Source organism: Corapipo altera, unplaced genomic scaffold (assembly GCF_003945725.1).
Source record: "Corapipo altera isolate COAL_440 unplaced genomic scaffold, ASM394572v1 45, whole genome shotgun sequence".
In the NCBI taxonomy this organism is placed as follows: domain Eukaryota; kingdom Metazoa; phylum Chordata; class Aves; order Passeriformes; family Pipridae; genus Corapipo; species Corapipo altera.
The window spans coordinates 7,100,336-7,123,040 of NW_020884877.1; the positions used below are offsets into that span (position 1 = coordinate 7,100,336).

Genomic DNA, 22,705 nt, shown 5'->3' on the forward strand with positions numbered 1-22,705 from the left:
GCATTAGTTAGTATTTATTTAAGATTATACAACGGGAAGCATACAACTTCAACACACCTCTACATTATCCTCACTATGAACGAACGAATTCATATAGAGCAAGACATGAACCAAGTAGAGGCTTACATCTGCCTAAACCCCAGCCAAAACAAGTACTCCCACTGAACTCAGGTCTGCAGCTGCTCATTAAAAAACGCTCTACTACTTAAAAGCTCCCAGGGCAGTACAGAGCCGTCCTGTCTGTCCCCGTACTAGCAGCGGTACAAAAACACAGCCTACAAACGCCTGTGCACATACCGAACCCAGGACCGCGCTCCCGCTACTCCATCCCCTCCCAGCGCTGCCCGCCCTCGGCAGCCGCTCCGTGAATGTCCGAGGAAGGTGCCGGGCGGTGCCGCACGGCCCGGCCCTGCCCTGCCCGGCCCGGCCCTGCCCTGCCCTGCCCCGCCTCCGTCGTGCGGGAGCCGGGCGGCCGCATTTAGGCCCTGCTCCGCGCCCCGTCTCCCGGAGCACAACCGGAACAGACACACAGCTCCTCACCCCGTTCCGCCTCGGCCGGCCGGGCCGGCACCGCCTCCGCCTCCTCCCTGCTCCCAGTGGCGGACGCGAGTGCCGTAGATGGGACCTCCCCGGCGTGTCTGGGTGCGTTCTACCTTTCCCCCCTCCTTTCCTCACACTCCCCCCCTCACGCTGCGTTCTCAGGGTAGGCGGCTCACACACCGTGCTCCGGGGTCGGGTCCTCTCCCCTGTGTCCGGGCGAGCGGCGGGGCTGTGGCCGGGCTGTGGCCGGAGCGTCCGGCGCAAGGGAGGCCTGAGCCTGGCCTTGGCTCGCGGGGAAAACCGAAACCGAATGCGGTCTAAAATGACGTAGTTAGAAATTTGAGTGGAAAACTGCATAAACCACGTCTAGTTGTTGTTTTCTGTGTGTTGCTGGGGTGGCGGGTATTGTTAGGAGGACTGGGGCGTTAAAAGTAGCGCATACCTAAAAAGCTTTAGTGCGGGCACTACTACTTTACGCTGTGAGAAAACTGTTTAAGCCTGATAGAATAATAAGGAACGCGAAAGTTCCCGAGGGAATTCCCTGTTTTTCCCGAGCGCCTCGCACAAGTCCTTCTGTTAGAGGGCATAGGGCGATGAGGAAATAGGGAAGTGTGAAAGCTGTGGAGCACGCTCCGCAACTTTGAAAAATGCCGGACGGCAGCGGCTCGGAGCGCAGCCCTCCCGCCTGTTCGAACAGAGCGGGGCGGAGGAGGCACAAAGCGCACCCAGCCCCGTTGGTCGCCAGCTCACCTCCTACTCTCCTGCCGGCGCGGGGTATTCCACATGAACTCATCTTGGGAAACAAGGATCGTTTTCCACATCGGCCGCACCCACTGGGGTCATATCCTGGTTTTGTTGCCGGAAAGATGAGTGTGAAACGTTCGAGATACAAAATGGCAAGCGGGGAGTTAATTGGACCCTTGTGCATCTTTGTGTGTGGAGTTTTAGTGTGATGTTATTTCCTGCTCCTTGCAAGGGTGTGGGGGGAAAAAAAAATCCTTGATTACACATGCAGGTGAACACACAAATTATTGGGGCAGTTTTATCTCTGAGTATGAGCTTTTTTATTTTGTCTTAGAAGATAAGTTGGTTTTTTTCTCCTCTTTGTAGAGAATCTACATTCAATGTAGGTCCTGTTGCAGGGCCCAGGTAATCTAAATAAAAAGGCAGCCTGCTCGGTTTTATGTTGCCATTGCTTTTCGCTTTTTCTTTAATTATTGCAGCTATGATAACTGTATCTGTGATGTTTGAAAAAGTCATCAGATGGCCCCTTCATCTCTTGGAGTGAAGTGGATCTGGCTTAGATAAAAGCACATGGAATGCATTGGGCTTGCCCCAGTCTTGTGACATATCTGCTGTCAAAATATGGGCACGTGGTGCTTGGTTGCAAAGTTATAAACTGGTTTAGTTTATACTAAAAACTTACTTCATGTTGCTCTTACTCATTCTACACACAGTATCCATTGAATGTTATTGGCAATCACTGTATGTGCACAGTTGTTTTTCCTTTTATTTAGAGCATCATTCCTGGTCCAGTGGAATCATACAGAAGAACACATGTTCCCATGTCATTTTTCTTTTGTTTCCCCCCCCTTCTATAAAATTAGGAAGTAGGCCCCCCACAATAATTTTTGGTCTTGATACTTGTCCAACAGAGAATGAGTTGATGTAATAAACTGTCTATGGACCATCAGTGGAAAATACTGGGTAGAAACCAATGTGTGCTGGATCTGGATCAGTGATTTAGCAATGGTCAAACGCCACTCTTCCAATGTTTTTGTGGACAGACTTGCATACAGGTAAGACAGTTTCAGCACTAGAAGTATGATCAGCATTTTTTATAATGAGCATGTGATTTAGCTTATATAAAGGAAGTTCACAAAAGTAAGTTTGTACTTTATGTACTATATGTGTACTTTAAAGGCAGATTATTTTTAAAGTAACGTATAATTGGTAATTTTGCGTGTCTGAAATCTCAACTCTGTAGGAAATTACTCCCTAACACACACACACACACACACACACATACTCTCCCTCTTTTTTTAACTAGTTTTAAAAGACTAGATAAAAATCAACTGGAATAGTTAAAAAGTTTTTTTGAGATTTCTGAAAATGGCTAAAAGTTGTTAAATTCCTGTTTGCTTTAGAGTGAGTCATAAATAAAATTTCCTCAAGTCCTTTTGAAAGTCCCAGCTCTATGTATCTGGGAGATACTTTCATATGAAAGTGTTTTCTGCCTCCCCTTTCTTGACTGCATTATGTCATGAAAACAGTCTGTGTCTTTCTATAGAATTCTCATCAGTTTGATGCTAGGTTGAAAATAAGTTAGCAATTAATATGCTTTTTCTCTGATAGAACATTCTCTAAAACACATTAGAGTGTAAGAGGAGTTCCTCTGCTTATCCTCTGATGCACTGTTTTAGTGGGCAGTGACACCCAGTCCATGGGTTTAACCAAATCTGTTTCTTACTTCCTTTCTGAGGAAAGTCAGGTAGATCTGTAGAGTTATTTTTCATTTAAACAGCACTTGGGGGGCGGGGAAGGCTTGTAGATGAGTTTATCTCATCTGCTTCATTTATGAACACAGTATATGACATTGTTGCTTGTAACTTCTAGAAGGTGTAACAAAAGGCTGAAAATGCTTTAAAAAAATCTTCCTCAGGTGCTAGAATCTTCAGCATGTTAGGCTTTGAAGTTGTGTTAGCTTTTGCTTTCCAGTACGATCTAAACAAAACTATGTAGTTTAGTGATCAAACTCCTTTTAAAGGCTAAGATTTGTCTTCAGGTTGTTCATCTCACCTTTCTCCATGCATGTAATGGAGATCAGAGGAGGCTAGATAGAATTTCCAGAGTTGGTGGCAGTGGAAATTGAGCATAGCACCCTATTGATTTTGTTAATCACGAGGCTGGGGGTTTTTCTAGGGTGGAGTTTTTATTTCAGTTTTCAGTATGGTGACACATGAATGTTACATGAAGAAAAAGACAGTCTGTGGCTTATCTATACCTTCAGAGTTAACCAATTTGCATACTGAAGGTTGGAATTTTTTCTTTGAGCGGTTCTTCAACCTTTTTGAGCATGAAGGGTGTGTATGGAGAATCCTTAAAACCCGAATAATTCATTCAGATTGGAATCACTTTAAATGATGCCAATAAGTAAGAAAATCCACATGCTCCTGTATTTACAGCTAATTAGCATTTTAAAATATTACATGTTATCTTGTGAATATTTCCTTAATTTTTACTTCATTCAAGACCAAGTGCATGCCTGATAGCAGTAGTTTTATATGTGGGGTTTTTTTTTTCATTCTTTCATCTGCTATATATGATTGCACTACCTTTTAGCTTCCTGAAAAATGCCTTGAGACTTTGAGGGGAGAAAAGGTGGTGATGAGCAGAGGGGTGGAAGGTTGCTTGGAAGAGGTCAGAGCTTTCAGAAATACTTGAAGTACCCACTCATCAGGAAGCTGATGACTTTTGTTTCACTTCCTATGGAATTTACAGATTAGTGTTAGTGTAATTCACTTTAAAAAGAACTCACATGTCTTTCTGATTAGTATGATTTACCAAGTACCTTTAGTTCTGTAATGAACAGCTGGGAGAGTCCCTGAACACAGGAGGTCTGTGAAGAGTAAGTTGGAGTTTTAGTTGAAAGCAAAATCCTTCAGTTAGGAGAGTTAACTGTGAACTTGTGCAGCAGATCCCTGATTTATTGACTTCTAATTCTCTCCCACAGAACTGCTTTTGTGAAAATGCACCTGGTTAAGAATGAACCCCAGAGAAGTGCTGCCATAGACATGAGCTTCATGTCATGTTGCTTTCCTGTTTATCACCAGTAGGCACAGCGACAGTGATGACCGCGTGCCAAGTGCCAGCTGCCCTCATTCACCAGATTCAAGAAGAACTGGATAAAGAAGAAGAAGAGATGATGGTTTTCCTGTGCCGAGACCTTGCTCCTGACTTGGCCACTGCCGATCTTAGAGAGATCTTGGCAGCTTTGAATGAGAGGGAGAAACTGTCTCCTGTTGGCTTGTCTGAGCTGCTCTACAGAGTTAAAAGGTTTGACTTACTGAGGAGGATCTTGAACACTGAGAAAGCAGCAGTGGAAGCTCACCTTACCAGGAGTCTCAGACTTATCCCTGATTACAGGTAATATATCTATTTCAGATTTCAAAGCTATGCTATCTTGTTCAAAGTAAATGGGGGGGTTTTCTTAGTTTCGGAGAGGGATGGGAGTGTTGGGTTTTTATTTATTTTTTAAAGAGTTATTAAAGGTAAAAGAAAAACAGAAAAGAGCATTATATCTAGAGTTACAGTGAAAAGAATATGTCAAGTTTAGTCCCTAAATTAAACCTTAGTAATTTCTCACAAGTTGTGACATTAGAAGCGTCTATATTTCAGGAGTTTGTGTGATAGTCAATAAAACCAGTGATGTTTGTAGAATCATAGATTAGCAGATAAAAATGGCACTTTAAAGGGACATCATTAGTTAGACGTATTTTCTAGTTTGCTTTGGGCACATAGCCATGTGGTATAGCTTTTCTCAAGGGACCTCTCATACTACTTTTTTACTCTATTAGTTTCGAGAGGCTAAAATTAAGAAGTTCCAGTTATTTTCTTTGAGAGGCTTCAGAAAGAAACACATGTACTCACAAGGAAGATTTTCCTATGTTAACTTCTCACTAAAATAAAAACCCTGTGCCTAATAGGTAAAAAAGTTAAAGATGTGTTCTGTTGTCTCATTCTGTATTGAAACATTAAGAAGAGTTTTGTCTTCCTAACAGTGGCTATTACACAGTCAGTGTGAGTAAGGTGGGTGCTAATTAGAAAGAGTAGGATCTTGTAGCAGGGTAGGTTTTTTGCCTGTTTATTAATTGGAAATGATACATTAAGACTGGAACATGGAAGAAGCTCAGTAGTTGGGCAAGGGAGGGATCTTGCTTCAAGCTAATCTTTAGAAATATCTCAACTTTTTTTCAGGGTGCTAATGGTAGAAATAAATGAGAATCTGGAAAAAGAGGAAGTGGGTTCTCTTCTTTTTCTACTTAGAGATTATACACCTCGGATGAAAATGGCAAAAGATAAGGTATGTTTTTCTGGTATTCTCCCCTGGAGCAATGAGAGATCAAAGTAAAAAGGCAAGTAGCTAGAGATCAAAGGAGAGGAGACAGTGCTGCAAGGGGTATCGAGGCAGGAGTAGAAAGACATCAGAAAGTGGACACAGAGTAGTGGCTTCTGTTTCATTTTGTTGTTTTTTAATTCAAGGAATGAAGCATGGAAAACAGGGAACAGTGCTTGCTGTATCTAGATGCATAGTGTTAGAATGAACCTCACAGGCAGAAGGCGTTTTTAAAAAGTCTTCAGTAATACTGACCTGAAAGCTCATATAAGAAGGATCTGAAACCAATAATCATTTGAAATGTATCTTGAATTGCAAAGTCACTTTTTATGTTTGTGCTCTGCTTCACTTAAAAAGGAACAGATTTATTTTAATTATGTCTTTCTCTGTACCTTTGTGTTCTGAATATTTAAGTCCTCTGAGAAAGCAGAAAGTCAGTAGAGAGGATTCAGAAAACTTGACCACTGTGCATAGAAGACTGAAGATTTCTGTCTTCTTCAAAACATTTTCTTTAATCAAGGAAAGAGAGGCCCTACAAATTTCACAAAACTTTTCTTGCCTCTTGTTTAGTGGCGTGTGAGATGACGTTCCCAGTGACTGGCTTTGTAGCAAAAATGAAATGCAAAACTGTTTCCTCAAAAACTTAAGATTAATTTTTAAGAATATCACTTTCTAGTTTCTATTACTTCTGTGATAATACCAAGAATTCTTATACCTTTCAGAATATTTTCTTAGTGTGTCAGAAGGTAACATCCCCACGTTGCTTATACAGCCTTTGTGACCTCATACAGTATTTTCTGGGTTGTTTTGTTGCTTCTGATAGAGAACAAATTACTGATAATGTTTGGGTTTCGTTTGCTGTTCTAGAGTTTTCTAGCTCTTGTAATTGACCTGGAGAAACTAAATTTGGTGGCTCCTAATCAACTGGATTTGATAGAAAACTGTTTTCAAAGTATTCACAGGATAGATTTGATTAGGAAGATTCAGAACTACAAACACAAAGGTAAGATACTATTTTTGCAGTGGTTACTCTTGATAGCAAGAATGAGATGTGCTTTTACTAAAAATAAAACTATGAGTTACAAATCAGAGTATTTACATGCTTCACAGATTTAGGTTTTTAAAACAGTTGATATATCATGGTGTATTTGTGTGTTTCTGTTAAATTTGCAGCTTTAATGCCCTCCGTTCATTCTCAGCCAGTGTATGTAAATGCACGCCCGGCATCTCTCACTAATCTCAATCTGATTGATCCTCCTTACAATTCAGGGGTAAGTATACAATAAATTAGACAAATCCTTTATTTCTGAATATTGCCACATGTTAAAAGGAGATTCATCTTTCAGAGCCTGAGGAATGAGAGATTGCTAGTGACTAAAATAGTACTTGGTTTATTTCTGTTATTCCTGCTATTTGCTGGGTTTAGGGTCTCATTTAAATCTTCTGACTGAGAAAGGTCCTCTTTAAAGAAGTCCTGTGAATTTTTTCCCATTAGTTGAACATATAAAATCTGTATCTTGAAAGGTTTTTTCTACTACACTCTAGTAGAGTTTTGCTTTGAATGGTCTTTACAAAACATATTATTCTTCTTTGTACTCCTGGACCTCGCAGGGAAAGTAGCTTTTAATTTTTGAATCCAGAGATTAGAGCTTTTTAAGAATTTTTCAGATTTTTTTTTTGTGGTTTGTTTTAATCTCATTTTAAGAAAATATGTCAGTATGTGAAAAGTCATCAAATCCTATTGCATGCAGTATTCTTTATATTTGGGTTAGGTCTGATATTGTATTAGTGTGACCTTTCTTAAAGTCTTTAGTCTTGCTAAATTGGATGAGATTAATTCTGTCATGTGTTCAGTAAATGTTCTCTGCTGCTCTACGGGAAACAAAATTCACATCTGTGGAGATTTTTTTTGTTTTGTTTTACTAGATTAGAGAATAAACTTTTCTTTGCTGATCATGACAAGCTGGTAATTTTTTTTCTGAGGAACAGTAATTTTGGAGTTTTTTGTTTGTGCTTTTGTTGGTTTTTTTCATTAGTTATTTTGTAGTCCTAATTAGGTGATATATATGAATCTAAAACATGTAATCCTTTTATTGAGGAAGAAATACTATTGTGTTTTATTTTGAAACACATGATTATTCTTGAAATAGAAAGGGAAAATTATGCCCTTTTTCTTCATTTTAGATTCAGAATGGAAGCAAAGAAAAATTACAAAATGGACTAAATCATACCCTGGGTAAGAGCATTTTTATCTGAGTTTTGGTAACGTAAAAGAGCCAAATGATTAATTTCTTTGTATCAAAAGGACTGTATTGATGGTTGTATTTATGGCTAATCCAGCTGATAACACCAGGAGCAGAGAGTATTTGGTACCTCTGAAAACTGAGCCTGGCCTTATTATTTGGCCTTTAGTTGCTTTGCTTGTGCTGCCACATTTTAAAACTTTATTAAAAATTGTTGTGGGTTTCCACTGTCACAGCTTTTTAGCAGAATAAATACTTTATTAATAAAACCACAGATAAGATTGACTATCCTGAGTACCAGGTTCTTTCCATGTATATTGTGTTTTCTCTGGAAATACTGCTCAAATATGGTGATTTTTAAGAGTAGTTGGCTGAATTCTCTCAGTGTAGGAGAGATTCCTTTTTTATTCTGGTCACAAGCAATGTAAAATGCAATCGAAATGACAATTTAGAGGAGAAGAGTTTAAGGATTTTTAAACTTCAGTGGCATACATAGAATCTAAGAGGTCCAGATGAGTGAGATACGTTCCTCTTTATAACTAATCTGGTGTCAAAGAAATCTCACTGTCAAAGAAATGTACTGAGATTGCTTCTGTATGTTTTAACTGCAGCAGAACCAGTTCCCATGTCCATTCAGGAATCGGGATCAGCATCACATAAGGTATGTGCTTGTCCATATGTATGCATGTGAATATAATAACCTCTGTGAGAACTTACCTTGGTTTTCTGGGTGTTTCATTTTGGGATTTCCTTTAATTGTGTGCAGACAGAATAATGTGTACACCCTCAGCCATAAACAGGTTCTGTCAATTGCTTTTGCAGAATATATTTTTAAATTAAAAAATGTGCTGCTACTCTGGAAGCAGCAATGTGCAAAATCCATGTATGTGTGATGTGTACACAGAACTTGTACATTTATTAGTGGAGGCCAATTTAAAACCTGTTGGAGGTCAGACCTTTCTTGCCATCTTCATTAGAAGTCACAGGGCTTCTTTGCATGCAGGAAACTTCATTTATGCTTCCCTCCTCACCCCTTGCTGCTCCAGGCAGGAGACAGACATGCTTTGGGTATTAATGATAAGAATGGACTACTGCTGTTTTCACTAGTTCTCCTGTAGGACAGGAACAACAGAGTTACCTGTACCAATTGAATTTTAATCTCTTTTTAGAGGGGAGAGTGATTGTGATAGTCATTACAGATTATTTAAGAGCAAGGCAGTTGTTCCACTGCATAAGGGAATAAATGTTCTGATGAGCAGTGCTTGCTTGCACACCTGATGAACACAAAAGTTCTCTATTGTGTTGACAGTATGAAGCTTGTAGCTCCCAACATCTCAATAGCAGAGACAATATTATAATACTTATGTAAGTATTTATTTTATACTTCAATAAATACTTAGTTTGGAAGTACTATAGAAAGATCATTGCTGTCATAGTGCAGGGCTTTAAAAAGCCCTTTCACCCCACACGGCAAAAAAACCCAAAACCTGACAGACTTGAAGATCTGTTTAGAGGTAAGGTTCATTTCAGACTTGCTTCTATCATTTTTGATACAGTCTTAGTCTCTGAGGATCTTTATGGTAGCAGGATTGCCTAACGCAAGGAAACAAAAATTAAGGCTGTACTAGAAATAGGGGGAAAGAATCATTAGTCCATTTCTCCTGATTTTTTTTGTTGTGTAAATAAGATATGCTACATCCCGGTAGATAGATTTCTGCTAGCTACTCTATGGAAAACAACTAAATGTAATTTAATAGATCTGAGGTGCTAAAATCTGAGAAAACAGTAAGGTCTGTAAGTTGAGAGAGTGACATGTTAACTTTCTAATTGTCCTCTCATGTTCTTCAGGGGACTGATGAACCTTACAGAATGCGAAGTCAACCTTTAGGAATATGCCTGATCATAGACTGTATTGGCAATGATGCAGGTAAGTCTCTGGAATTTGATGTTCCTTAACTTGTTAATAATTAAAAAATTTAATATAAAGAGTATGTTGTACATTTACCAGCCAGACTAGAGTAATGTTGTCCTAGTCAGCCAGTCTACCAATTCTAGTAAGTCTTCTAAAGCAGGGAGTTGGAAGGCCCAACCTGAGGTTAAAACCAACTGTCCCCCCAACTATTGCAAGCAGTGTTAGTTTGGTTTTTTGGTGCAGAATCTCTGAATGAAAGAACTTGAAGAGGATAGACTGAATTTTGGGAGGAAGAAAAAGTATGTACAGAGACCTACAGAATAATTAAGCTACAGTCATACAGCAGGTTATTGGCAGAGATGGTAAAGATAGTGTTTCCCACCAGTTAAGAAAACCAAAACCAAGGCTGTTGTGGATTTGAAGTGGAATTATACAGGACACCATAGACTTTGAGTAGTCATGTGTTCCTTTATTAATAATGCAGGCTTCTGTCATACCTTGCACAGTTTAACTGAAACTGTCACCATGCTGTCTCTGTAGTCAATGCCATGGTTAAAATGTGGGGGTTTTCTGATGGCCTTTGTAGAATCCAAGAATTAGATTTTTGCAGAAGCAGAAAAATCCCTCAGTCTCTAACCACTGTAGCACTTGAGGCTAAAAATAAAAGTGAAGAGAGTAGTTGCAGTCAGTTCTGTAGTAGGCAGGAGACGTAGGGGAAGGAGAGGGTTTGTGGACATATCTTTTGTTTTTATCATATGTAATGGTCCAGCAGATGGACCAACTTAAAATTATTCATGTAGTTGTTAAAGAGCAGTGGATGTGGAAAGTAAAATTTTTGTGTTTACTTGACAATAATATGTTGGATAAATTATAGAAACCAAGACATTTTGCCATTAGGATAACAGGAACTAAAACTGATTCACAGTCCTGCCATGCATGGATAAGAGGGGAAAAGGAAGGCACTTAATTCAGTTACATGCAACTGGGAAGCATCTTTGAGATTTTGGTCTGTAATACAGAGTTCATCACTGGTCTCTGGAGAAGAAAAAAACCCAAAACCAACCAAACAAAATCCCCCCCAAAAAACCTAGAAGAACAAGGATGCAGTTGCTACATATAGAAATTATATTGTTCATTGTAAAGTACTAAAGCACTTCCTCACTTCTACTCTCAAAAAACAAAACAAAAAACCCTGAATTTGTCTCAAGAGAAAAATAGACTATCTTCCAAGGACTGAAGGGCTGGGGCTGGTGGCTCCTGGAATCAAACATTCTGCTCTGTCCTGCTGCCTGCTTTTTTGCTTTCCTGTTCTTCTCTTTCTTTGAGAAAGTAAATGACCCTTTGGATGCAAGAAACTTACTATGCAGCCTTAATCTGCAAGGTAGCTTGATAGTCTGCTCCAGTACCAAAATAATTGCTACTTGGAGCTATGTTTCTTCAGTGTGTAGAGCTAAAGAGAACATGAGATGTGAAAATAGCCTTGTTTAAAAAAAATAAATCTTTAAATTTCATTGTCTCTAATGGCATCTCAGCATGTTCAGACCCGATTTACTGAACTATGTTTTATTGGCCTGTGTTTTACTATGCCAGGACTGAGTTTTTGAAATGAAACACATAAGTATAAAAGCAGATAAGGCATGGATGCTGGAGCAAACAGGAAAGAAAGAACTGCTATGTCAGATACATAAATTTAGATCTACTCCTCCTTAAAAGGCATGGATCTTTTGCACAGGCAATGTACTGTGCAGATGTCTTTGTCACAGGAATTACTACTAGATACAAAGGTTGGCACAAAAGTAAAACAAATCACTGTATGTGCTCTTCATGAGCTCATATGGTCATTCAAGTACTTGTACAAGAACAGAAAGTGTAAATGTGACAATGGGAGTCTGCTGACTGGAAAGGAACAATCATGAGTGACATGTTTAGCACCTGGCAGGTCAGATACACCTACAAATCATGGCTCTGCTGCTGTTGTGCCAAAATCACCCAGAGTAAGTCTTAGTGTGCCTCCATCTCCATACATGTCTCCACTGGATGCAGAAGCAATTAAACCATATCTGTGTCTCAGATGTTGAAAGTCACCAGTGCTTTATCAGCATTTTAAAGGGATAGAAAGCAAGACTTTCACTGAAATCCATTATTGTGCCAGTGAGATTCAGGAGAGACAGGACATATGGCATTGCTTAATTTTTTGATGTTTAAGGCATCAAAAAGAGTTTGTTAGAAAGGCATTCACCACGTAGAGAGTTGTTGTGCCACACTATTCTGAAGTCTGAATACACTAAAGAAACATAAGAAGGCAGGGATAGCATTAGGAATTGTATCTGTGGCATCCATTAGAATCTGTAGCCATCCCAGGATTTAATCTCAGGAAAGTGAACCAGTAGTAGATACTGCAGGATCAAGGATTGCAACAGTTGAAAATGCCCAGTGTAAACAATATGAATTTTTTAAATGCTGATAAAATTCAAACTGAAATGCACCTTGCTGTTCTGTAAATAGCTGCTTTTGACTCTTCCATTTAGAAGCCAGTTTTTATCCTTACATTGTAAACAATCAGGGGAGAAAAGGCTAGTTTTTTATGTAAAATGGAGATTTTCAAAAGTCAGTGGAGGTTTGTTGGGAGAAGGTTAGTGTTGAAGAAACAGATAGTTTCTGTTCTCAGGTTACAGCATATAATGCTGTGATTTGTCTTGCCTTAAAGTGTCCAAGGCCTACCATGTGTAATTTCTGATTCATTGTTAAACTAAGGTGTCAGCTCTAAGTTTGTTGAGGGTTTTGTTTTCTTTTTTAAACTGTCACAGTTAAGTGTGTGAATGGACTAAGGTGACACCAGGTTTTGTGTCTCTGTGTGTGTGCATGTGCCAGTGAGATCAGTAAATTACAGGAAAATCACCCTCTTGTTTTGTGTATGTACTGCTGCCCTCTACCTGATGGAGCTGCCAGACCATGTTGGTATTGAATCTTGTACCTGAATTTTGAGAGCATGTTTTATTGCATACAGTAGAGGGGATTTACCTTTCATTTTCAAATTAAAGAAGTCTGTCCAGTTTTTGAATTATTTTACAAAATTTAATCAAACCAACAGAATTGGAATGAAACTATAGGTTTTGTTTATTACCTCACTATAGTAAAAGGTTTGTATCTGCCCTGTATTTTGCTGAGGAAAGTTATGAGTTCTGTTCCCTGTTTTCACTATGGGCTTTTTGAGGAGAACAGTGTGTAGTACAGCTGCTTGGCTGCCAGTTACCTCTGAAATAGCCTCTGCTAGTTAGGGATTGTTAAACTTTTGAAGTCAAAGAACAGTCAAGCTTCCTGTGTGTAGGGTATTTTACATAAACATGGCACCTGATACTTACTTTCATATCAGAAACTGTGCATGGGCAGTGCATGTATGTGGTTTATAGTAAAGATAGAATGGTACAGGTATGAGTTGTAGTAGTAGCTTTTGGTTCTCTGAACACTTAATACCTGTAGCTTTAACCACCATGTATCTGGTTTCATTCCCATATTAATAAACATCCAAAGTAGTTATTTAGAACTTAGCACATTTTCCTGCAGCACAGGTTAACACAAATACAATATAGTTAAATCTCAGGATTTGGCTATCTGCAGTTTTAATTTCTAACTCATTTGAAAGGGTTCTTTGTTCAGCTTTCTTTTTTCCCTGAAAATGCCATTCTGTCACCGTTAAGACTCCAGTGTACATTCTTCACCTGGGACTTGTCACTTAAAGTCTGTTTTATATAATAGGAAACATAAATGACTGCAGAAGGTTCATTTTTGACTGATGTAAGGGAGCCTCTGTGTTTTTTATGCAGTTCTGTATATCTATAATAACCATTCAGAGTAATTTTGACCAGTTAAAAGTGGAAACAGACTTCCCATGCTATTCACATAATTCCTTACCATTTCAAGTATGCGAAACATTTTCTAATGTTTTTTCTTGCATGATATTTTAAGTCGTAGGAACTTGGGATACTGACTCTAAATGAAGTATGCAAGGGTCTGTGGAATTTGGAACAGATTACGTGCCAGATAATACTGTCTTTGTTATCATGAAGTAGATAACTCACGTTAAAGACAACATGCATATAGCACTATAATTATGTAATGTGCTGTGATCAACACTGCATACTCCTGATTTTTTAATTATTGTGATAAACTACTTAGTTCCAATAGCAAAACACTGTAAATATGGTAATTCGGGATAGTTGAGATTGAGCCTCAATGTGCTGTAATTTAATTACATGTTTCTTCTTTCAGATATGTTGGAAGAGACCTTCAGAGGCTTGGGCTATGACATTCATTGTCACAGATATTTAAATATTGCCACCATGAAGCAAACATTGCTTGATGTTGCAAGTTTGCAGCAGCACAGAAATTATGACAGCTTCATTTGCATATTGGTCAGCCGTGGAAGTCATCAGGGCATCTTCTGTACAGACATTACCTGTTCTGGATTCCCTTTGGAACAAATAAAAAATTACTTCACACCAGACTCATGTCCTGGACTCCTAGGAAAACCAAAGCTTTTTTTTATTCAGAGCTACATTGTGCCAGAAAATGAGCAAGAATGTACTAGTCTGTTGGAAGTAGATGGGAATGATAAAAATATCATTACTAAAGTCATTATCCCCCGAGGAGCAGACATCTTTTGGAGTCATTGTAAGGTGGATGCATCTACACTAGAAAAATCCTCAACTTCATGCTCATATTATCTGCGTTGTCTGGCTGAGCTACTCCGTGATCCTTACATAAGGTAAATTAGAAAAAGAGGAAAAAAATAACCCATTTCCTATGACAGCCTGTTGTCATTGAGAAAGAGAAACCTAAAGTTCCATCCCATCTGGTCCTGTAAAGTGTCTTCATGCAGTGTCATAAGCTAAAAGAACGAGTAGCCTGGGGTAGGAATGAAGTTTCTGATTGTGAAGAGTAAAATTAAAGTGTGTTATGGCACTGGGGTTTGCAGAGTAAGAAGGGAGTCCTGGATAATGTATGTCAGCACTTTAGAGAGGATGCAAAATCTTTCTTCTCCAAGATAAAAAGGCACATTCCAGGCTTCTGTTAAATTGAGGATTGCCATGTACCATTAAGGAGAGCTCTGCTTACAAATATAAGAAAATCAGTGCCTAAGTTCAGGAAAAAGGCTGTAGAGAGGAAAGGATTTTCTGCTTTTTGTAGATTTAATTTATCCTTCACTCAGCCACTAGGTTGCCAGTATTCTTGAATTTAAACTGTCAGAAAACTTTTGTCTGTTTAAAGAGATCAAAAGGAATCTGAGCAAAAGTCACATATATATGTTTGGATATATAACAACAACAAAGGTTTTCTCTATACAAATGATCTATCAGGGAGCTAACAGCTGTTTTTCAAGGTAGTTGCAGCATTAACATTTAGTACCTTTTTACAAATGCCAAAACCTTGTCTTGAAATCACAGATCATCGTATCAGCATAATTAATATCACAACGGTGATTTGGGTTGTAACATTTTGTCTCAAAATGCATCTTCAGCCTTGTGTTTTAGAGGTCTAGCCTCTGCAGTAAAGACTGAAATTTGGAACTTTCTCCTTGCTGAGTCTAAAGTTGTCTTCTCTCTTGTGGATTCTTAGATGGTGTCTTGCTTCATTCTCTAATGGAGTGCTTTTACTTTTGTTGCTGCAGGAAACTCCCTATATCAGATATCCATACAGAACTGAATGGAAGAGTTTATAAATGGAATGAGACCGCTGACCCATGCCAACAATACTCACTTCTGCTCCAACACACACTGACGAAGGAACTTTTTCTTTTTCCAACTTAACTGCTCTTGGAAAGGACATATCTGAAGTTTCTAACAAGAAGTATTTAATATGATCCGAACAGTTTCACACATACTTTTACTTTATGCATTTTATTTCATGTATATCTAAAGTACCTGTCGCTTCCAAACCCAAGAATTTGGAAGCATTTTGGTGCGTTAAGACACTAGATTTTATATTTTAGCGCAGAAGCCTCTGAAAGCTTGGGTGAGAATGGTAGCTATTGTATAGCACTGCAGCACATCTAGCAACTAAATACAACGGGTAAACAGAGTGAGAAGAGCTATAAACTGTAGAGCTGTTGGGTTTTCCAACAAAGCTAAAGTGGCTTTATTGTTTTATTGGTGGTTTTTTAGCATACCTGTTAGCAGTTAATGCTTAAACAAATACAAGCCAGACCAAACCACCTAAATGCTCTGGGTACTTTCCCCTGCACGGGAAATGTGTCAGGAAAGAATTCCTACATAGTAATGCTAGTTCTTCATTAACAAGTTGTGGCTTGCATGCCTCCACAGACTACCAAAACAGGAGAGGGAGAGAGATGGTCTTCCTAATAATCTGGATTCCATCTGCTTGCTGCCTTAGAGGTTGTGTCATCAGTACTGTCCACAACACACAAGGGCTCTATGTTATTAAATGAGATAGTCTGCCATGTTTTGGACTAAGTGAGTTTTCCACTGATGCAAAAATGAGTCTACATGTGGCAGGACATTACATTACATTACATTACATTACATTACATTACAGTAATTACAGTTAAAAAAGTGGGGGATTTTGGCAGATGTTTTGAGGAAGCTGAAACATGATTCACACTCATTACAACCATAGTTGTAAAAGGACAGTTAAAAATATTTGAACCTAAGTGTAGCATGTAGCACGGTTCTTAAGCCGTGGACTCTTATGACTGGATTAAATTAAACACCCCATCCTCACTGGTTTTGCTTATGAAAAAGAATATGCCTTTATTAATGGATTTTTTTCCCAAGTTTTTTCCATAAATATGAAAACTTTTCTCCAGTGGAGTAAGTGCCTAACATGAAAAGTTCAGTTAATCTGCTTGTTGTATAACAGTATAACTTGGATGGGTTGTCCCTCCTAAAGTAGGCCACTTGCAAACTTTTGATATTCCTAATAGAGTCTGCTATCCAGGGAAAAAATTCAAGGCCTTGGCATGCCTTGCTTGGTTTCTGGTGTAGTTTTTTAATGGGGAAAGAGAAGGATTAAAATGACAGATTTGGAATCTTTAAGTTACTTCCTATGAGGGCTGGTAAATGAAGCAAATGGTGAAACAAATGTTTTCTTTGGTTGTAGAAATAAGATGTCATTTCAAGTCATATATATCTAAGTGATGTTAACAAACATGATCTCTTTCACAAACTTCATTTTCCGATTTCCCTCACTAGCTTTTGCATGTGATGAGCACTTCTGCTACCTTATAGACAACCAAAAGCAGGGAGAATGGAACCAAGAGGAGGCAGATGAGGAAAACAAATATAGAAAATGTAAGCAGGAACAAGAAGGAGAATGGTAGGGAGCATCAAGAGAAGAACAGGTAGGGAAAAGATGATTTGGAGGAGAAATACAGTGTCAATATTCATAGGAGAAGGAAACAGGAAAAAGGAAGTAAGAATAATAGTGGCTATCCTTACAGGCTGTGATGATGTGGTGGGTTGGTTGATGTTTTGTGGGTTGGTTGTTTTGGGGTTTTTTGAGTGATGCTAAATACAACTATTTATTTAAAATATTAGCAATAGAATATATTCTTCAGAAAATGTTCTTACACTTTTGTGACAATGTAAGTTTGGTTTGAGGGTCAAGAAGTGTACATATTCTTTGCCTTACTGCATGACGGATTAAGTCCATGTCCCCTTCGGGAAGAAATGACAAAGAAATGCTGTTTTGAAAATTAGAGGGTCCTGTAATTAACCCTTACAGTGGACAAAGAAGGGAGTCTCTTTGTGTCTGGCTGCTTGGATTGGAAGTGATTACAACCCCCTGAAGAGTTGTGGGGACAGCTATGTATTGCACAGCGTTCGTGGATATCAGATACTGATTTTCTACACTGATGTTTTGTCCCTAAGTAGGTTCTTTAACCATAGCAGTACTCAATCTGTAATCATTCATTTAAGCAATATTTAATGCCTTTACACCTCTTTCAGGAGTGATATATGGGTAGGCTGATTCCCTGTACCTAGTGCTTAGTGAAAAGTAGAACTGAAGTCAGTATTTATGCAGGAATTTTGTGATGCCAGTTGTATGTCACTTCTCCCATAGCTTATAGAATCATAGAATGTGCTGAATTGGAAGGGACCTATCAGGATCATTGAGTCCAACTCCTGGCCCTGCGCAGGATAGCCCAAATAATCATGCCATGTGATTCCTGAACTGTCAGGCCTGGGGCTGTGACCACTTCCCTGGGGAGGAGCCTGTTCCAGTGCTCAATCACTTTCTGGGTCAAAAACCTTTTCCTGATGCCTAACTTAAACCTCCCATGATTCAGCTTCATGCTGTTTCCTTGAGTCCTGTCACTGGTCACCACAGAGAAGAGATCAGTGCCTGTCCCTCTTCTTCCCCTCACAAGAAAGTTGTAACTGCAATGAGGTCTCCCCTCAGTCTCCTCTTTTCCAGGCTGAGCAGACCAGGTGACCTCAGCTGCTCCTCATAACCCTCCACACCTGTCTGTTTTTGCCATACTGTGCACCAAAATTTGAGTCTAGAAATGGATACAGGGCGTAGGCTGCATCAAGTTGTACCTGTATTGCAGACAGAGTAATTAAATTATTTCAGGTTAAATGATTCAGTAGCCAAAAGGGGAAGAGAATGAATTCTGGAGCCATCGTGAGTTCAGGGTGCTAGCACGGGAACATAAAAAGTGACATGCTGGTGAAGTTTCTTGGTCTTGGACTGCCAGAATGTCTAGTTTTCAGAAACTGCTGTTTAGCAAGGTAAAACAAGTCACTCTGCTCCTGCATTGTAATTGCTTGGAATATGGCTGTCAGATTCACTGCTCCATGGCACTTAATTTCATTTTTGGTTTCTGGTAACTGGAATAGAAATTTCTTGTAGTTCTGTATGTGCTATATATGTGGAAGAGGAGAAAGAGAATTGACAGGATATAAATGATGCCTTTTGATGGCTCAGAAGGTGTACTCATGAGGCAGGAGTTTTTGTGGTGTGTTGTACCAGACTTAATGTCTGTGATATTTCTCAGCCACTTACGTTGACATGGCTGAGCCATAAATGGAGTTTACTTTGCACTGTTACATACTTGTGTATTATGATGTTTGCCAGCTCATTATCCAAAAAAGAAGTTAAGTTCAAGAGGAAGTTATAGTGCTAGGACATGATAGCAGTTGTAGATGGAGCATGTTGTATGTCTGATCTCCCCTTTCAACTCTGCATAAGGGGTGACTTCTGTTACTGATACCTTTTGAGATACAGATACCTTACAGAGAAGCCTTTTGAGAGCTTTTGTGAATTCTTTTCTGCTGTCTGGAGTTTTAAGTTTCTGACATGCCAGATGATATTGCTGAGAAGAGGCTGCTATCTATATGGATGTTCTAACTATGGTCCATTTAAAATAAATCTCCTGTACTGAATTATTTAACAGCTTTTCTGTGGCTGTTTTGAAGAATGTCTATTTTTCAGCTTCTGTATTAGAATCAAGAAGACATTGCACGCCAATCCAAATGGTGGATTTCAAGCTGATTTTCTGAATAAAATTTTTGGATGCAGTCAGACTGACTGTCTCTATCTCTCTTTAGAACACAGAGTAATTCTGAAAGTCTTGGTTGATTTATCTTGTAGACCTCTACAGCTTGTTAAATTTGGCTGTGGAGTTCTCCAGCTCTATAAAAATGTGATGACTGAACAAAGGACACCGAGCCTTAAAGTTTCAACAGGTAGCTCTGCTGTTGTTGGTGTGTTAAACAGCATGAGCAAGGAGGCGCTTCCCATCCTGTCTCCACTGACTCGAGAGTATGGGGGGACACACACTGCTGAAGGCCCTGGGGAGCCTGCTTTGAGCAGAGGCTGCTCACCTTCCTCCTCCACTCCTTCCTGCAGGGAGGAGTGATGCACAGAGCTGCACACAAATGGCAGTGCAGCCCTCTCCCCACTAGCACTGCTCTTCAAGCTTCCTTTTACCAAAAAAAAGAAAATGTGGCTTGATCATTGCTAAGCAAGGATTCTTTATCAGCAGCACTGGGGCTGCACTGAGGATTTTCCTTCTGTAAGTACTACTGATGTTTAGTTAATTACAGATTGCTTATTTTTTCCATTTCTCTGAAATATCTTGCATAAACACACCTATTCCCATATTTGTTTTGCTTATTACAATTTATGGTGTTTTGCTGCCATCTTCTGTCCTTTTGCAACAAACACAGTCCCTGTGGTGGTCATATTACCTCCCCCGCTGGTTGTTTCATAGTCTTCCTCACATGTTGGCACATGCTCAAGGTCCATTGTCTCCTTTCCAAACCTCGAAGCTGGTTCCTGCTGGTGTTGTGTTCTTATCATCTTGGATGGCCAGCTTCACAGCCTTGAAGGCTGGGGTCTGATTGGTTACTCCTTTTAAGCCATACATAAAAGATACATGCATCCTATCTACTTACAAAACTGTGTCTTATCTAAAGATTCTCAGGCAGGTTTCTCAGGCAAGCTGAGCAACAATATTTAACAGCCCCTTTTAACAGTGTTAACAGCCCCTTTCATTATAATGGCAGATAATGACAGGACAAGGGGCAATGGTTTTAAACTGAGAGAGGACAGGTTAGATTAAATGTTAGGAAGAAATTCTTACTCAGAGGGTGATGAAGCACTGGAACAAATTCTAAAAGAGTAAAGTGTTCGATATGTGTTAAATTATGTCATTTGTGTCTCCTAGGGGCTGAAGGGTAAAAGGATGTATAACCACTGAGTTTTTCAGTTGAATCATTCCTGAACAATTTTAAGAATTTCTTTTTACTTAGCCTTTAGCTGTAATAAAGACCTAAAACTAAACTAAATCATCATTCTGTATAATATAATGCAAAATTCCATAATCAGGCAACTCAGTGCATACTTCTTACTTTGTTCTGTTCATTCTATTTATCTCTTATATATGGAACTCTTAATAGTCAAAACTGTAACTGGAAAATAACGATGTGAGGAAGGTTTTGAGAGATCTGAAACTGGGAAAGGGCAGATTCTTCATATTTTCAAGTGTCATTTTCAAGTGCGCTCACTTACAATGACATTTTACAATGTACATTCTATTTTCTGAAACTTGTCTAGTAGAATTCAGAAACTCTATTTGAGCTGATGCCATCTTTTTTCATTCCAGCTAACCTTTAGTTGGTACTAATATGAGGATGAATATGCTCAAGTGTCAGAGTGTAAGGTCTTTCCCCCTTCAGATTTGCTTCCATGGTGACTTCATAAAATGTTTTCCTATAACATTGAATTTTCTTTTTGTCTTTCATGGATTTACAGAGGAACTGAAGCGAGTATTCACATGACTTGGTCTGGATGTGAGGACTTACACAAACGTGAGGTCTGGGGAGATTACAGATCTCATGCAAACTTGGCAGCGTTTGCAAGATCACAAAGACAGGAACTGTTTTAAATGTTGTATTCTATCTCATGGAAAGTCAGGAGCAATCTGTGGGACAGATGAGAAACCTGTATCAATCTGCATGATTATGTCCCACTTCACTGCCACATAATGTCCCCAGCTGGCTGGAAAACCCAAACTCTTCTTTATCCAAGCATGCCAGGGTAAAAAGATACAGCATCCTGAAGTTGATGCACAAATTCCTGAATTCTATTCCATGCAACAGAGCTTTTCGCTTTCTGAAAGTATTCCTGAAGATGCTGATTTCCTCCTAGTCATGGCCACAGGGTACTTGGTATATTCAGGCCCTCTGCAGCAAGCTACAGTTGTTGGTACCAAGGTGAATACTTTGCTTAGTGCTCTGATTAAATTATTTTTCTCCAAAGGCAATTCGTATAGGAACACTAACCCATGTTCTGAGGTGGACAAAATTGGTTAAACTGATGGTTTTACGCTGATAAATTTACATTAACGCTGCTAGTACCATAGAGATAATTTGAAGAATATGAAGTTTATTGTAAAAGAAACCCTCAAAGCCTCCCATCTATAATCTTTAAAGCAGAGCTGTGTCTTGAGTGGATTTAGGTAAAAATATTTTGTTCCATTATTTCCCTTTACTGGTTAAATCAAGAAAGTCAAAGAAAAGGATGTGTTTTCTTTTTTTGTGTTTTAACTGTTCATAGTGTATTTTCTAGCTTTTCAGGGAGGTGTTAAATGGATTGCCATCTGCTCACTAATAAGTAACTTTTTTATTCTCTCCTTCTGTCTGTAGGGGTAAAGATATTTTGTCAATTCTTACAGAAGTTAATTGAGATGTGGCCAGTCATGTTAACTACATGGGGACAAAGCAGATACTCCAAATAGCTTTAGAAGATTTACATTTCCAATTCCTAGGGACCTGCCTCCTTCAGAGCAATATCAGGGCTTTCAAAACACATCATTTTATCATCTTATTTAAATGCAGTTCATCACACTGCTTATTTTAAGACTGTTACCCAAAATCCTGTGGATCTGTTAGCTTCAAGGCAACACCTCATAAATTTTTTGTCAAATGAATTGTGAAACTGGAGGAGACACTATTAATGCATGTGCCAGCTATTTACATCATCTGTATATTCAGAGTTATCAGGTTTGGGAGAAACATGCTTCTATGATGTTAAACATTTTTGTACCTGCACAGGCTGCAGACAGAAAAGGATTTTTTTGGCAGCATAGGGGATGCATGTAACCTTCCATGTCTAAACCAGGGCTGTTAATGGTCTGGTTTAGGCTCATCATATTTTATTTTGCAGGCTAACAGTTTTAAATCCTTGTATTGGATCTGGCTGAGCTGGAGTTCATTTCCCCATAGCAGCCCTCACAGTGCTGTGCTTTGCATTGGGAGCCAGAAGGGTGCTGATAACACACCGGTGTTTTGGCTGCTGATGAGCACAGCATCAGCACTGTAACATTCCTTCACTAGTCAAGGGCAGGATTCTAGGAGGGGACACAACCAG

At 39.1% G+C, this 22,705-nt stretch overlaps 1 protein-coding gene and 1 pseudogene across 2 annotated transcripts; both read left to right on the forward strand.

Moving 5' to 3' along the window:
* Nucleotides 1-476: 476 nt before the first annotated feature.
* Nucleotides 477-15,689, forward strand: CFLAR (CASP8 and FADD like apoptosis regulator). Of its 2 annotated transcripts, none has more exons than XM_027637366.1 (11): nucleotides 477-642; nucleotides 2,196-2,339; nucleotides 4,374-4,686; nucleotides 5,518-5,623; nucleotides 6,524-6,659; nucleotides 6,830-6,927; nucleotides 7,841-7,892; nucleotides 8,511-8,560; nucleotides 9,748-9,826; nucleotides 14,081-14,576; nucleotides 15,480-15,689. In XM_027637366.1, exons 2-11 carry the CDS (start codon nucleotides 2,312-2,314, stop codon nucleotides 15,616-15,618), a joined length of 1,497 nt encoding a protein of 498 aa, XP_027493167.1. In that variant the 5' UTR covers nucleotides 477-642; nucleotides 2,196-2,311; the 3' UTR covers nucleotides 15,619-15,689. The 2 variants fall into 2 exon arrangements, with proteins under 2 accessions (XP_027493167.1, XP_027493168.1); XM_027637367.1 differs by having other exon boundaries at nucleotides 478-642; nucleotides 4,274-4,686.
* A 1,405-nt stretch (nucleotides 15,690-17,094) lies between these two features.
* Nucleotides 17,095-22,671, forward strand: LOC113943979 (annotated as a pseudogene).
* The last annotated feature ends 34 nt before the right edge of the window (nucleotides 22,672-22,705 follow it).

Bases quoted from the DNA above. Each gene is read 5' to 3' on its own strand.
- CFLAR (XM_027637366.1), top strand. From the start codon at position 2,312: ATGTTTTTGTGGACAGACTTGCATACAG. The intron at 9,827-14,080 runs GTAAGTCTCTGG...TTCTTCTTTCAG, and splicing joins CTGTATTGGCAATGATGCAG to ATATGTTGGAAGAGACCTTC. The intron at 14,577-15,479 runs GTAAATTAGAAA...TTGTTGCTGCAG, and splicing joins CTCCGTGATCCTTACATAAG to GAAACTCCCTATATCAGATA.